Source organism: Mustela erminea, chromosome 17 (assembly GCF_009829155.1).
Source record: "Mustela erminea isolate mMusErm1 chromosome 17, mMusErm1.Pri, whole genome shotgun sequence".
Taxonomy (NCBI): Eukaryota; Metazoa; Chordata; class Mammalia; order Carnivora; family Mustelidae; genus Mustela; species Mustela erminea.
The window spans coordinates 21,586,703-21,602,556 of record NC_045630.1 but is presented as its reverse complement, the minus strand read 5'-3'; the positions used below and the strand labels follow the sequence as shown (position 1 = coordinate 21,602,556).

The following is a 15,854-nucleotide window of genomic DNA, read 5'->3' as shown; positions in this document are numbered from 1 at the left end:
TATTAAATTCTAGAAAAGATTTTAAGAAGTTTAAGTCTTAGATAAGAGTAGTTTAGCAAATAACCATTAGTAAATGCTAGTCTATAGCATCTCTCAAAAGTGAAAGAAGAAAACATAAATTTATCCCATTAAATACTGAGCCTATTCACAAAATAAGTTAGTTCACTTAAATTCTCAACCCAGTGATGCTATCTCCAGGTTGATCTTGAAGTGGTTCTGGAGACTGTCCTTCTGATGGCTTATACCAAGGGGCCTCATGATGAGCATGATAGTCCTGCCCAGAACACATAATTACTTCATGGAAGATTGGTAGCAACCAACCTAGAGCACTTTTAAATTCATTTATATTAGTCTTTATTTTTAATACACATTTTTAAAGTGCCACAAAATGACATTTTTGTAAGCCTATTACAGAACCATGGCAAACTACGTGAAGGGTTCTCGACTGAAACCAAAAGAAAGCTCTGCTGCCAAGCAACCACAATCTTGAACTGCATGTATTAGATAAAATAGAAAAAAAAATCTATTCAAAACTATATCAATTTTATTCTTGATAACAAACTGCTCTATCATTAGCAGAAAACTAAATGACACACACTCTGAAAGCTACTGATGATATAATTGCTATGAAGTTAAAGAACCTGAATGTTCTTCATTAGGCAACATTCCTCCAATCAGGTATTTATGTAGAGTTTAATAAAGCAGCTTACTCTGCAGGGTCAGACTCATGCTGCGCTCCACCACCCCAGCGTCATTGGTAGCTACGCACGTATAATCACCAGCATCTTCATTCTATGGAAATAAGCAGTGCTTTATAAAAATGTGAGCCTACAGAGCAGGGTAAATAACTTTTTTCACCATGAAGCTACTATATAATTTTTTTTTGAGAAGGGATTTTTCATGGAAATAGACAAAAACTACATATATTTACCTTCATAAATAGGTTTAAAAACAAGAAAAAGGAGAAAAAAAATTCACAGCCTAAATGTTTTCAAAACAGCCTGTTATTGTTCTCTGGGAACAATATTGCTAGGAAACTGAAGCAAAATAATATTTTTTATAATCTTCTATCCAAAATTATCTCACCAAAGAAAAATGCCTAGGCTATCCTTCCAGATATATTTTTTTTCTTTCTTTCCTTCTTCTTTTTTTTTTTTTTTTAAAGAGAGAGAGAGAAAGGAAGGAGGAGCAAAGGGAGAGAGAGAATCTTAAGCAGACTCCATGCTCAGCATAGAGCCCAACATGGGACTCGATCTCACAACCTTGAGATCACGACGTGAGCTGAAATCAAGAGTCAGACACTGAACAGAATGAGCCGCCCGGGGGCCCCTCTTGTTCCAGATACCTTAAAAAGCATTAAAATAATGAGGACAAATTAACAAATGTTGAAACCATTCTAGTGGGGGTTATTAAAAAAATTAAGGATTGTCTCTATCTAGAGAGTGTGAACTTCAGGAGAGAAAGGAAAAACTAATTTACTGATAATGATACATCACAGAATATGTCCCAAATTTATAGATATGTGGTATAAAGGATAATGCTCCATCGGTTTAGGTTTGGTGACTAATCAGAGTCACAAATTTTGCTAAAAGTTTTGTGAATAGGATCATTTGGGAATAGAAGCACCAAGTCAATGAAGGAGAACTGAATTGCAGGAAGTAGATAGAGGAGGATGGGAGAAGGAAGACAGATATTTAATTGGGCGTGTCAATGCATCATCCAAATAGAAATTTTCAATAAGAAACTGTAATTGGAACCTGGAAGAGTTGCAGAGTTGAACATAAATATTTAAGAATCTGAAATTGTATGGTAAAAATAATTAGTATTAGTATGAACATTGGTGGTAGTAGAAGAAGTACCAAGGACTTCAGAAGTAGCAATACTTGTGTAGAGGAAAGGGAAGGACATGATAACAAAGAAATCTAAGTCTCACTGGTGTTATAGCAGCTAAAGGTAGAAATCATCTCAAAATTTAAAGGACAAGGAACAACATCTGATCTTGAAATAAAATCCAAGAGAATGAAAGACTAAGAGTGGTTCATTGGATTAGATGATTAAATATTGTATATTAATTATTATTCCAATTAATTAAACAATGTGATATTACCCATATGTAGTCCAGTTGAGAAATTTTTAGACAAAATATCTCGTTCACTTGACCCCAAAATTAGAATAACTTAAAGCAACCCTCATTTTCTGAATTTCTGAAGCTTCTGGAAAGCCAGAAATAGTTATCTGCCTAGTAATGAAAGTTATCATGTAACTTATTTGTAATTGTGTTTGTAATTCTTCAATTTCCTTGCTGTAATACAGATATGAGGAGGTTATCTAATGATGCTAAATAATAATAGATCAATGATTGAGAACAAAGCAGCAGAATTATTTTGTTGCTTGTATTTCTTTGAAGTCTAAAAATAATCGATTTGAACCACTGTTTCAGTTCTTTATTAAAAGAAAAACCATTCGTTTAGATTTTATGATTTTTAAAAAGACTTTATTTGTCTGTGTGTGTGTGAGAGAGAGAGAGAGAGAACACAAGCATGGGGAGTAGCAGGTAGAGCAGGCTGAAGGAGAAGCAGGCTCCCCGCTGAGCAAGGAGCCCAATGTGGGACCCTAGGATCATGACCTGAACCTAAGGCAGCCACTTAACCAGCTGAGCCACACAGGCGGCCCTCAGATTTTATGATTTAATTAGGAATACAAGAGAAATTTTTCCACTTATGGCACCTATACAGAGGCATTACTGTGGTGCTTAAAGTGCTCATCAACAATTTCAGTGTGACTTACCACAGTGCCATAAATGGCCAGGGAACCATTGACCAGTTGACGGATTCTGTGGTTTATTTCAATATCCACCCCCTTCCTGCTCCATTGGATGGTTGGGGCAGGATCTCCTTTCACTTCACAATTCAAGACTGCATTACCACCAAGTGGTTCAATCCAGTTAGAAGGGTAATCACCTTTGAAGACTGGAGGTTCTGGGAAATACAATAAACAATTGTAAGTAAAAGGAAGCTCTGATCATTTCTTTGTGATGTTGGCCTACTTAGAGATAGTTTAGTGAAGAAGGGAGAAGCCACTTTTGAACCCCATGAATTTTCAGAATCAACTGTTCACACTAATCCAACAGATAATTCGGTTAGTTTCAATAATCTAAGCAGATGATTCCATTTTGTACCAAATGATCTCTTTGCTTACCTACTTTTAAGTTGAATGTTGATAATTTTTTATTTCTTATGAATTTGCACATCTGTGCAACAGGACTAGATGGATTAATAAACTGAACTTATAGTGAATTACTACATAATAAGGAAGCAAAACACAAACTATTCGTTATAAATAAATGATAAGTTAAAAATAGAGCATGTTTACCTACCTTTCACATAAACAAATCCAATTGCCTTCACAAAACCAACGCTGTTCTCTGCGGTGCACACGTAAGTACCTGAATCCTCCTTTGACACTCTTTCAATAACAAGTTCACTGTGTCCATTCACACTGTCAAAGTGGGCTGAAAGAAACAGGCCAGGAAATGGCACAAATGCCTCTCAGTAACCTAAGAAAATCATCACAACAGCTCAATATTTTACAGGTTGGATTTATGAGTTGGTCAGCAATTGGACTAGAGATCTCATTATGACATTGGAGAAGAGAGCCTTTTCCACAGATTTCTTCCCCGGAGCTATTTGCTATGTCTCTAGACACTTGTTTGAAGAATGAAAAACAGCAGAAGGAACAGGAAAAGAGAATGAAAATAAACATCTTTTAAAATTATTTTAGATTTAAAGTACACCCTTCATCTCAAAGCATTGCCTAAATCTGTTTCGTAGTTTCTCTGGGTTTCAACAATCTTTCATTCAGACCTATGACATTTTCCATTTCATTTATCTCACCACCCCTTTTCCTCCCAAACACTTTACATCAAAAACATGAAAACCTTTTCAGCTGTAATTCAATAGACTTGGCAGGTCAGAAGGGAAATCATGAAAACACATGCTAGTTAAGTAATAATGACAACAGGATTAAATTTGTAATAATTCACACTTCTCCATAAGTGGTGATGATATAAATATTTATAAAGTTAGTTATAATAGTTGGAATAGAGAATAAGGTAAACATGTTAATCATGAAACAACTATACTTAATAAGATTCTGATTAGACCAGCAAATTTCTAAGTACATTAGTATGTTTACCTTGAGTGCTTTCTCCATTCAAATTACTTCAAAAGATTTCATACTGTTGAATATTAAGTGGAAAATGAAGCTTTAAAAATGTAAATTGCTGAATTACTATTACACTTTCAGAAAACAGTACTGAATAGATTTTTTTAGACTTCGTTTTTCCTTAGTGACATATGCTATTATCATTAAGAGAATAGAGTTGATGAATTTCAGTCATTAGTATAAATCTTTGTAACAGAAGAATTCAGCCTTATTATTTCTTTTCTAAGAAGGCATTTATTAAATGCTAATAGTGCAGTATCTCAGAACTCAATTTTGGGTATGACAACTTCTTATTAACTGATAACATCTTTTCGCTGATGACAAAGTCTAACAAATAAGGAGATAGTGTCCTTCCAGAGATGAGTGTTTCTGGCTTCCAGGCACTAGTCTAACACGTAGTGCACACAGTGACCAAAAATTTTCTACATAATTGATTGACATTATAAGAGAGATTAATAAATATTAATTCATACAGTGAGAAGCAGAGCTCTCCTCTGTAAAATTAGGTGAATCTTCAGGACTCCAATAGTAGCCACCTTAATGCATTTATCAGGGAGGATAAGTTTAGGTACCTGTGTATGCAAGATTGTCTTCTCCTGGGGAAGGGAGATTATTTTTAGGTAAAAATGTCTACTAATATCCTGTCACATATGGTCCAGTGATTAAATTATCCTTCAAAAGAATGAAAAAAAGAACATATATACTGGGTATAGGGTAAAATCCAGGCAAATGTACGTATTTTACAGAACTTAAAGCAATCGACTCTTCATGTAACATTTTATTTTATTTTATTTATTGGAGAGAGAGAGAGAGAGAGAGAGCGAGAGCACAGGGGGAAGGGCTGAAGGGAGAGAGAGAGAGAGAGAGAGAGAGAGAGAAAGAGAGAGAATCTCTCAAGCAGACGCCCTGCTGAGCACAGAGCCTGAAGGTCGGGCTGGATCCCACACCCTGAACTCATGACCTGAACTGAAACCAAGAGTTAGATGCTCAACTGACGAGCCACCCAGGTACCCCATCTCTTCATGTAACTTTCAATCAATTCCCACAGCTGAAGGACATGGAGATTGATTTAGAGTTCTTCATGGATATATTTATTTACTTAAGAATTAAATTACCAACCTGGGATAATATTGTTATTGAAGGTCCATGTTAACTTTGGCAATGGAATCCCAGTGGCTTTACAGCTTAATCGTAGCTGTTCTCCTCTATTTAATGACACATCTCCAGGAAGTTCAGTAAAAGTGGGGAGAACGTGTACAGTCAGGCTGACCATGTGGCTGTCTTCACCTGCAGCATTGTTAGCAACACAGGTATAGGTGCCAGAATCCTCCGGCTTAAATAAAGAAAAATCATAGTGTTTAAAATGACATCATCTTACATCATATTCCATAAAATACATAAAATTGCATAGCTTGGTTCCCAAAGGAGCACTCTTATTTAATAAGACAGTTTAAATTTCCATCTTGTAGTCTCAACCATCTGGCTGGCTTTTGCAGGACATAACTCAAAATGTATAGGAGTTGAAACAAAGGCCCATGCCCTACAGAACTTGAGCATTTTATAGTAATAAGATCTCAGAAAACTTTACAGAAGCTTTCAAGTTTACTAAACATTAAGTGTACTGCAGCTCTACAATGTACAAACAAAGAACACGTAATATCAAAGTTTGGTAGCATCTTGACAGCATAGCCGTCAGTCTTGGTAACGTGGCACCAAAGACCACCAAAATTATCAAAGGAGATGGAAAGGGTATGGGCAACAGTACCTGCAATTCTGAAGTTTCACTTGCTAAATGCAATCGCCAGTCTTGGCACTCATCTTACTAGATGTCCCGGGACGGCGTCATTTGACGTCATTTGACACCTTGGCTTCCATGTTACCCCCTTCTCCTAGTTTCCTTCCTACCTCACTGGTTGCTCCATTTCCATTTTTTTTTTTTCCTGGTTTCCCTTCAATATTAATGTCTTGATGCTGGCATGCAAGAGGGCTCAGTTTTCAGTCCTCTTCTCTACCTGCACTTGGTTCCTTAAGGATGTCATCCAGTCTCATGGTTTTAAATACTACGTATACTCTGAGGAGTACCAGTATTTGTAGCCCTGATCTTTCTTCCAAACTCCAACTATGCTGAACTTCCCATTTTACATCTCTGCTGGTATGCCCAAAAGACTTCTCAAACTCATGTCCAAAACTGAACCCCCAATTTCCCTTTCACTATCCTGTTTCATCTGTAGCTTCATCATCTCAGTTGATGACTATTTTGTCCTTCCAGTTGTTAATGCCTTTTATTCTTAGGCATCTGAGTCATCTGTACTTCTTTCTTTTTCACATTGTAGTGGCAATCTAACTAGGAAAACCTAGCTTCAGAGTATATGCAGAATCCAACCCCTTCCCACCCCTTCTCTGTTACCATAATCTCTCCTCGGACTCCAAATCAACTTCCCAACAGGACTTTCTCCTTTCCTTTGCCTCTGCTCATTACAAAAGTCAATGTAGTATTGCAAAAAACTAAGGCAGATAACATTGATCCCAGGCTCAAAACCTGCACTGGATTCTAATTTTACTTAGAGTAAAAAGCAAAATTGTTATAATCTACAAGATACTACATGATCCGGTCTCCATTTTCTTTTCTTTCTTTTTTTTTTGTTCTTTTTCTTCTTTGCTTTTACTAGGCTCCTGTTCCTCCAATATATTAGGTGTGTTCCCATCTTAAGCTCTTTCCTGTAGATATCTGAGAGAGAAACATCCCAGTTTTACCTGCTTCTCATGCTCTTACCCCAGATATTTGCCTGGCTAACTCACTTCCTTCAAGTGTTACTCAAATGTCCCTTCCTAAAGGAGATTCACCCTGACTATGCTATTAAAAAAAATGTAACCAGTAACCCTCCAAATTCTGATCCCCTTTACTGTTCTTTTATTTTTCAAACTACTTATTTTCTTCTGACTTATTATACACATTGTTCATTATCATTCTATATATTATTTTTTTTTTCATTGTCTATCTCCCTCCTCTAGAAATAAACTGAATGAAGGCAGGGATCTTTGAGTCTTTTGTTCCCTCATGTATTACTAGTGCATAAATCAGTTCTGGTCACACAGAAGGTATTCAATAAATATTTGTTGAATTAATCATTGAATGCTTCTGAATGCATTAAGTCCAACTGCAGACTTTTCCTTCTCTTTTAAAAGCTTAAGACTATATATAATCAAATAATAAGACGATATATAGTCATATATAAAAAAATATATATATTTGCATTGAAACAATAAAGAATTGATTGCTTAGAGATGTAGCATAAAAATTGTAATCCCTAATAGTAGATACAATCTAAATCTGATTGGCTGCATACGTTTTTTAAAGGGTAAACAAGAATAAATCACATTCTCTGCAAACTCCATATCATTTAGCTATTCTTAGATTCTCAGGTTATAATAATTTAAGCTTACAATCAAGGATTTTATGAAAGTGAAGCACTTAAAATCTGGATTGTACATACTATTCACAAGTAGATCTCTACTTATCATTTGAATCGTCATCTGGTATTTATGAACTACTTTATTGTTTTGTTTTGTTTTTTAACAAATCTGGGCCATTGTCCCATTGTCCCCTTTTCTTTCTCCTTTAATTCCTTCTGGTCTGTATGTGTAAAAACAGGCCCAAATCCAACATTCCTGAGCCCAGGGGTAATCCCACTAAAGACATTTACTAGCTTAAGCAAACAAATTTATCCTTATTTTATCAGTTCTAAAATTCACATTTTTAACCTTTCATATCCCTGAAACTGGGATACAACTTAGAAATGGATGACCATCTCTAGTTTACTTAACTGTACTTTTTCTTTCTTAGTGGTACCTAAAATAAAATAATGGCACATTTTATAACTGATTTGAATAATTACAATTTTCGCTGGCACCTGTTGGTTCAGTTAGAGTCCTAGTGACACAGCCAGTCACTAGGGTTATTTACCTGATAATCCCAGGAGTCTGGCTAAGGGCCAAAATTACACTATAAAATGAATGTAATCAATTTTATTCCTTTAATCTGTTCAAATTTAATTCCATAAAGATTTTGTAATGAAGTTTAGGTATTTTGAAGGAAAAGGAATAGGAATAAGATACGCACAAAAGCCCTGAAAGTGATTCACATTTTAATCGTGTTTCATATTTGGTACCAAGTATTGATACTCTCAAACCACACAGTAAATTTTTTTAAAAAAGTCATGTAGTATACATACATAGATTCTTCTTCAAGTGGGTGACCACTGAAATACTGAGATGCTTCTGACAGCTACTGTTCTGTAAACTGGGTCAGTACCACATAAGAATATTCAAAAACCTTAGCTTGCATAGATCCCTAAGACTTTAACGTCCTTGTCAATGATTAGAAAGGGTTATTCAAAATTCTGAAAAGAACAGAAAAATTGCTTTTCATATCTGCTTAATACTGCATCAGACATGCTTATATCTCCTGTCTTCTAATCACTCCCATATTTGGGTACATGCATGGAATATAACAGAGGAACTTAGAATTTTTCCTGATAAACAGATTTCCACAAAAGTAAAATAATTTTAGAAGGAGGCCATATATGAGGTCCTACTGTCTGTTAAAATATTATTCTTAGACATGGGCCATAAAATGAAACATGTGTAAAATTCATTTTTTGGCCTGAATTCGTAAGAGTGTTTTTCTTTCATTATTAAAGAATATATTTCCAGGCTGAGTTACTAAAAGTAAAAGGGTGAATTACCAATTCACATCTATTAAACTTACCACAACATTTTCCAGAATAAGTTCTCCATAGGGTTCAATGGTATATTTTCCTAACAAGTTAGCTAAAAGAACATTGTCTTTTTTCCAGTTAATTGCTGGTGTGGGGATTCCATCAGCCATGCATGGAAGAATGGCTTGTGAATTCTCATTGACCGTGTAGTGTATTTCTGTACTTCGGATTCTAGGAGGTACTAAGAAGAGTTTAAAAAAGATAGTCATTCAGGATGTTGAGTGCAATAATATCCTCGTTTGCACAGAATATTCACACACAAAGGGCTCTTCTGAAGATAATTTTGATGGAAATAGTAAAATAAAATGTATTAAGTTATTGTTTACTTGTTACCATGAAAGATGCCTATAGCAAGAACTCTACAGGATTTGAACTTGTTGAATACATTCATAATTAGTTTCTAAGCAAATTACAAAAAACTAGATTAGATTTTATTTGATTTCTTAAATTTCCATCTCTCTCTCTTTTAGAGATTTTTAAAATTTATTTATTTGACACAGAGAGACAAGCAGCGAGAATAAAATAAAATAAAATAAAATAAATTTATTTATTTGACACAGAGAGACAAGCTCACACTCTGAGCTTGACACAGAGTGACAAGCTCACTAATGGCTGAGCAGGAAGCCAGATGTGGGGTTCAATCCCAGAACCCTGGGATCATGACCTGAGCCAAAGGCAGACATTTAACCATCTGAGCCACCCACGTCCCCCTTCTTAACTTTCTCTTACTGAAGTTTCTTATGCTTACTGTAGTGAAGTAAAACAAACTAGTCCATAGTTGTATAAGCATTGGATTTGTAGCACAGACATATTGTGAGAGCAAACTAATAAAAGTCACCAGTTTAAAACACTGTAAAGCACTCACCCCATATTGAATATCATAAAGTGCTATGGAAAAAAATATTTATTGTAGTATTTCATGTGTTACAACAAATAAAAATAAAACCACGTCAAGACATTTAATTCAGCTTTTAGAGGAAATTTTTATAGTGATTTCAGAACTCTACGCAAATACTTCATATGCCTCGAATTTTTTTTGGCCTGGAATTTAGGCAATATAAAAAGATCAACTGACTATATAAAAATACAAACAAATAGCTTAGTGGACTTGGAATTAAGTTATTTACTTCTAAAGAAAAGGCTTAAAAAGTGTTAAGAATAGTTGGCTCAAAAAGTAAAAATACACACCCCTCCAAAAACTATTACCTTTGGGATTATTCAAACATATCAGTAAGAAATAGATCAATTTTAATGACATTCTGAAAAGTGACAGGACAAAAGTTGTATTTAGCAAAGATTATTTTTTTAGTATATGAATAAATACATAAACCATATCTGAATAAATATACACGCAAACAAATTATAGAAAAAACATACAAATCTATTTTGTTGAATGGTAAATTGTAAATATTTGATCCATTTTTAATTAATTTATATTGTATTTTTATCTTTTTTTTATTCTTGGGGTTGATATTTCAGTTTTACTAGTGGTGATGAAGTTGTAACATTAGTACCTTTACTTCCTTCTTTTTCAAAATGAAAATTTTAAGGCTCCGACTTTACATTTGATTTTAACTTTGGCCAACACACCATACATTTTGACATGTAATATCCTTATTTTTATTATTTTCTAAATAGTAGGAAAACGAAAACATATTCTTTGATCTACTTGTTAACTAGAATGGTATTTTTAGATTTGCCTTGGGGTTGGGGTTTAGGTGTTAAAAGTTTATTACATGTTTCTAGCTTTATTATATCGTGGGAAGGAATTGTAGCCTTATTTTTAAGTTACTAAAGATTGCTTTGTTGTTTAGTATATGGTTAATTTTGGTAAACTTTATACAAATTTGAAAAAGAGGAGTATTATGTATTTGAGTCTAAAGAACTAATGTGTATTGACTCATTCAATTGTATGAACTGAAAGCACGTATAAACCAGGGGAAATATTTAAAAAACTCATAAATAGTGATTTAAAATTTGGGCTATTATTTATTTATTCAATTAAAATTGTGTCTGCTTGAAATAATCACTTTAACTATGAAGTCATAGGAAATTCAAACACACCTGGAGCATAAAAAAGAGCCTTCACAAGTTTTCAAAAAAAAGATAAAGCGAAGGGTCATCTTTACAAGAGTTACCTCTGAAAATAGTAGCTGGAAAGAGTTTAATTTACTTATTGTTTCCTCACACTGATATTAATAGGTATTTTAATCTTTAAAATATACATTAACAATGAACACTGGGTGTTGTATTTTGTACCTAAACAATGAATCTTGGAACACTGCATCAAAAAGTAATGATGTATTTTATGGTGAGTAACATAACACAACAAATATAAAATAAAATAAAACAAAAAAAAATGAAAATATTTCAATGCTGACTCTTAGGTATTTTGTTAGTTGTCTGAATACAAAGAAAAAACGATTTTTTTCTGTTATAAAAATATACTTATAAATATTTTGCCATTTTAAATAATAAATCGAACAGATTTCCAACTCTCATCAGGTTAACACTAAATAATGTAGCTCATATGGAGATTAGTTTTGAGTGAAGACCATTTGCAAGTTGGGAAATAAGCAGAATAGTCACAAGACACAAACGAACCCCATAAATGGGATCTACAGCCAAAGTATAAATACTCATAATAACCACAATATGAGGGGATGATTGGCAACTCACTAATTATTTTGGCTATCTCAATAAAATCTCTCTTTCTTTCTCACACATGCACTTGATCACAGCCTTTCTTTTGCCCACACCAATAATCAGAGCCTCCATATTATATCAGAAGGATAAGTTCACCTACACACTACACGCACGTGCGCGCACACACACACACACAAGCACACACCACTTTGGATTGCTGGTTTCGCATGACTTTGACTTTCATCCTATTTTTTTTCTCAATGGTCTTCTCTCTTTGCCATGGCAATGCAGCTGATTGAAATAATTCATGTTAAATAACCTACCATGGACGGTGAGCTTGGCGCTTGTGCTGCTCGATCCTGCTGCGTTTGCTGCCATGCACGTGTACTGGCCGGCGTCATCAGGCTGAGCAAACGCTATCTGCAGAGCCCCAGAGCTGAGGATGCGCTGGCGGACCGATTCCACAACCACACGCCCATCTTTGTGCCAGGTAACGTCAGGGGGTGGGAGGCCATCTGCCTCACAGGGTAGGGAGATGGGCTTATCCACGGCAGTGATATATTCCTTTGGATGGGGGCTAATGACTGGAGGAACTGAAAGATACAAAGTGTAAACTTCATCTTAAAAGCATAAAGGTACCATTTACACACTAGAGTACCACTCTAGCAAAGGGAAGTCACAGAAAGAAATGAAATCCTGACTTTACCATATCATCAATCAAAGGATCACTACACTTTCTTTTCACTGGAAAAAAAAATTCCTTTCTTAAAAAACTGTTTATTATCTTATGTTAGTCATCATACAGTACATCATTAGTTTTTGATGTAGTGTTCTGAGATTCATTGTTTGCGTGTAACACCCAGTGCTCCATGTAATATGTGCCTGTCTTAATACCCATCGCCAGGTTCCCTCATCCCCCCCACCCCTTCCCCTCTAAAACCGTCAGTTTGTTTCCCAGAGTCCATAGTCTCTCCCGGTTTGGCTCTCCCTCTGATTTCCGCCCCCTCCGCTTTATTTCCCCCTTCCTGCTCCTTACGAGCAGTGAAACCATGTAATTGTCTTTCTCACTTGACTTATCTCCCTTAGCATAATCTCACCTAGTCCCACCCATGCTGATGCAAATGTTGGGTATTCATCCCTTCTGATGGCTGAGTGATATTCCATTGTGTATATGAACCACATCTTCTTTATCTGTTCATCTGTCGAAGGGCATCTCGGCTCCTTCCACAGTTTGGCTATAGTGGACATTGCTGCTAGGAACACTGGGGTGCATGTGCGCCTTCTTTTCACTACATCTGTATCTTTGGGGTAAATACCCGGTAGTGCAATTGCTGGGTCATAGGGTAGCACTATTTTTAACGCTTTGAGGAACCTCTCCACTGGGAAAAGAAAATTCTTTGAGCCATTTTCAGAATATTGTTGCCGGCATAGCCAACAAATATAAATGATAATTTTAAATGAAACATAAACATGTATTCCTGAGGTACTGCATGTCTAAAAGTTTTAGGTTGTGTCAACAGAGGCATTTTATTTAATATACTGTATTATGAGATTCATTTCAGCTACTTAAACTTTCAGACTAGACCCCTTCAAGGTTTGGAAATTATTCAACGGCTCAGAGATACTTTGACTCAAGTATTCCTACAGTGCTTAGTATCTCAAATACAGCAGCTATATTTAACACAGTATTGCTTGAGTGACTGAATAAATAAATTAGTAGATCATGGAAAAGAATTATATATATAAAACTCTTCCCACTTCTTCCGAAAGCTGTGGAAGAGCTTAGGATAAGGTGTTCTCGATGTTTCCAGTAGGCTGATTACCAATTAGGTATGGCCTGGATAGTTTATTGAACCTCAAAAAAATATTAAATGATTATGAGAGAACAATTGAGCACAAGCCAGGAGCAACCGACCACAAGCACACAGGAAAGAAAGAAGAGGATGATTCATCTGTGTCAATACAAGTCCAGAGACAGTGACAAGGTGCAGAGGACAACAATGACAGTAAAAATACCCATTCAGTATGTGTGAGAAAAACCCACAAAAAACAAACTAACAAAACAAAACAAACTACTACCCACTCAGAAAGCTTAAAAGAGAAACAAGGTAATAATATTGATTATTATCACATACTGCCTGGGAAATGAATCAGAAATGAGATCTCTGAGAGCTGCAGAGCCCAGTAATGCCCTGTGTGTAGCAAGTCCTAAGGACCTAGAACTATCTGCCGCATCTCCAGAGGATATGGAGAAATGGTCAACCACAAGGAGACCAAATCTTATTTTATTTTATTTTTAAAGATTTTATTTATTTATTTGAGAGCGATAGAGAGAGAGAGAGAGAGAGAGAGACAGCATGTGTATGCAAGAGCAGGTGGGGAGCAGAGGGAGAGGGAGAAACAGACATGGGGCTTGATCCCAGGACCCTGAGATCATGACCTGAGCTGACGTCAGATGCTTAACCAACTGAGCCACCTAGACATCCTGAGACCAAATCTTAAAAACACTAGTAGTGATGAGTAAAATAAAATCAACAAGTTGTAAAAAAAATTATGAATAACCATGTCAAAATTACTTGTATCAGCTAACCTTATTTGGTTGGGGTTTGTGCTTTCCATTACATACTATATGTGCAAGCAGGGAGACTGGGTTCAGAATTTTCATACCTCTAAAGCGTGTAGCTATCTCTGCTTTTGAAATGTTGAAATGTTATTAATCATTTAATGTGTTTCTTTGTCCCGTAATTGCTCATACCAATAATTTCAATCAATTAGTGAAGGAAAAATCCCTCCAAATGGAAATGTTCTTTCCATGACCTCCATGTTGCCAAAACTAATGAATATTTATTGGTCCTTATCCAACTGATCTCTCACTTCCATTCAACAAAGCGTCCACTCCCTTCTTGAAACACTCTCCTCTGCTACCCTCCGTCTAGTTTCCCTCTAACATCTCTGCCTCCTCCTTTGTACTCTTCTCCAGCATCCTCTCTTTTCTCAGACCTTTAAACAATGCAGAGTGATGGGTCTTTGTCCTTAGCTCTTTTTTCTGTACAAATTCTGATCCAGTCTTGTGGACTAAAACACACTGATTACTTCCAAATTTATATCTTACCCTCTACTTCTCCCTTGAGCTCTGAATCCATAAATATTCAACTCAATTTGATATCTCTATTAGGATTTCTCATACTTTCCCACATCCCGTAGGATCAATCAGAAATCATGTTTTCCTTCCTCCAAAGCCAGTTCCCCCCGCTTGCACTACCATTCCCCCATGGCACTATCATCTATCTACTCACTATCTCAAGCCCGAAGCCCAGGAAACATCATTAATTCCTCTCTTTTCCTAACCTCCTAAATCTGATTCATCACTCATCCTGGCAGTTACACCTCCTGGAAGTATCTTAAAGCCACCACTTTTTCCATTTACCCCTGCAACTTACACGGCCACTCTTACTTCTGGCCAGGCTGTAACACGCTGCCTAGAGGACCTGAATAGCACCTTCGGCTCCAGTCTTGCTCCATCATCTACATGGCCCCAAACGAGATCTTCCTAAAACCAAATGAGCATCTTGGCTAAACCCATAAAGTCTCCCACTGCATAGAGAAGAAAATTTAAACTTTGTGTGGTCCGTCTGACCTTCCATGTATTGGCTCACCTATTCTGACTTCCTTCATATTTTGCCAGCCTTCTCCTTCTCCATTACTCTACCACATTGCCAGGTTTCTTTCCTTATTTTCTCCTGCTGTGGGCCCACCGCATGCGCTGTCCTCTCTCCCTTGGACACGCTGCCACATTTGCAAGGCTCATCCTAGCTTATCACTCAGGTCTCCGCCCAAATGGTACCCCTTTAGAGAAGCCTACTTCTTCTTCTTCTTTTCTTTTTTTTTTTTTTAAGATTTTATTTATTTATTTGACAGACAGAGATCACAAGTAGGCAGAGAGGCAGGCAGAGAGAGAGAGAGGAGGAAGCAGGCTCCCTGCCAAGCAGAGAGCCTGATGTGGGGCTCAATCCCAGGACCCTGGGATCATGACCTGAGGTGAAGGCAGAGGCTTTAACCCACTGAACCACCCAGGTGTCCCAGAAGCCTACTTCTTAAAGCCTACTTTAACCACTAATGTCAAATGGTCCCCACATTTCCCCATTCTTCCCATCTCAGCCTTTTGTTTTCTGCTTAGCATATGTCAGAATTTATAATTATTTCATT

General features: G+C 36.2%; 1 protein-coding gene across 4 annotated transcripts in view; it reads right to left on the bottom strand.

Moving 5' to 3' along the window:
- Positions 1–15,854, bottom strand: part of HMCN1 (hemicentin 1) — a 474,548-nt gene that overhangs the window by 47,630 nt on the left and 411,064 nt on the right. For all 4 annotated transcript variants that reach the window (XM_032317251.1, XM_032317250.1, XM_032317254.1 and 1 more), the window contains 6 exons: positions 11,972–12,241; positions 8,993–9,183; positions 5,344–5,557; positions 3,377–3,511; positions 2,788–2,978; positions 711–792 (listed from right to left, as the gene is read on the bottom strand). In XM_032317251.1, coding sequence (XP_032173142.1) covers positions 711–792; positions 2,788–2,978; positions 3,377–3,511; positions 5,344–5,557; positions 8,993–9,183; positions 11,972–12,241 — 1,083 coding nt within the window. The remainder of the gene's footprint in view (positions 1–710; positions 793–2,787; positions 2,979–3,376; positions 3,512–5,343; positions 5,558–8,992; positions 9,184–11,971; positions 12,242–15,854) is intronic.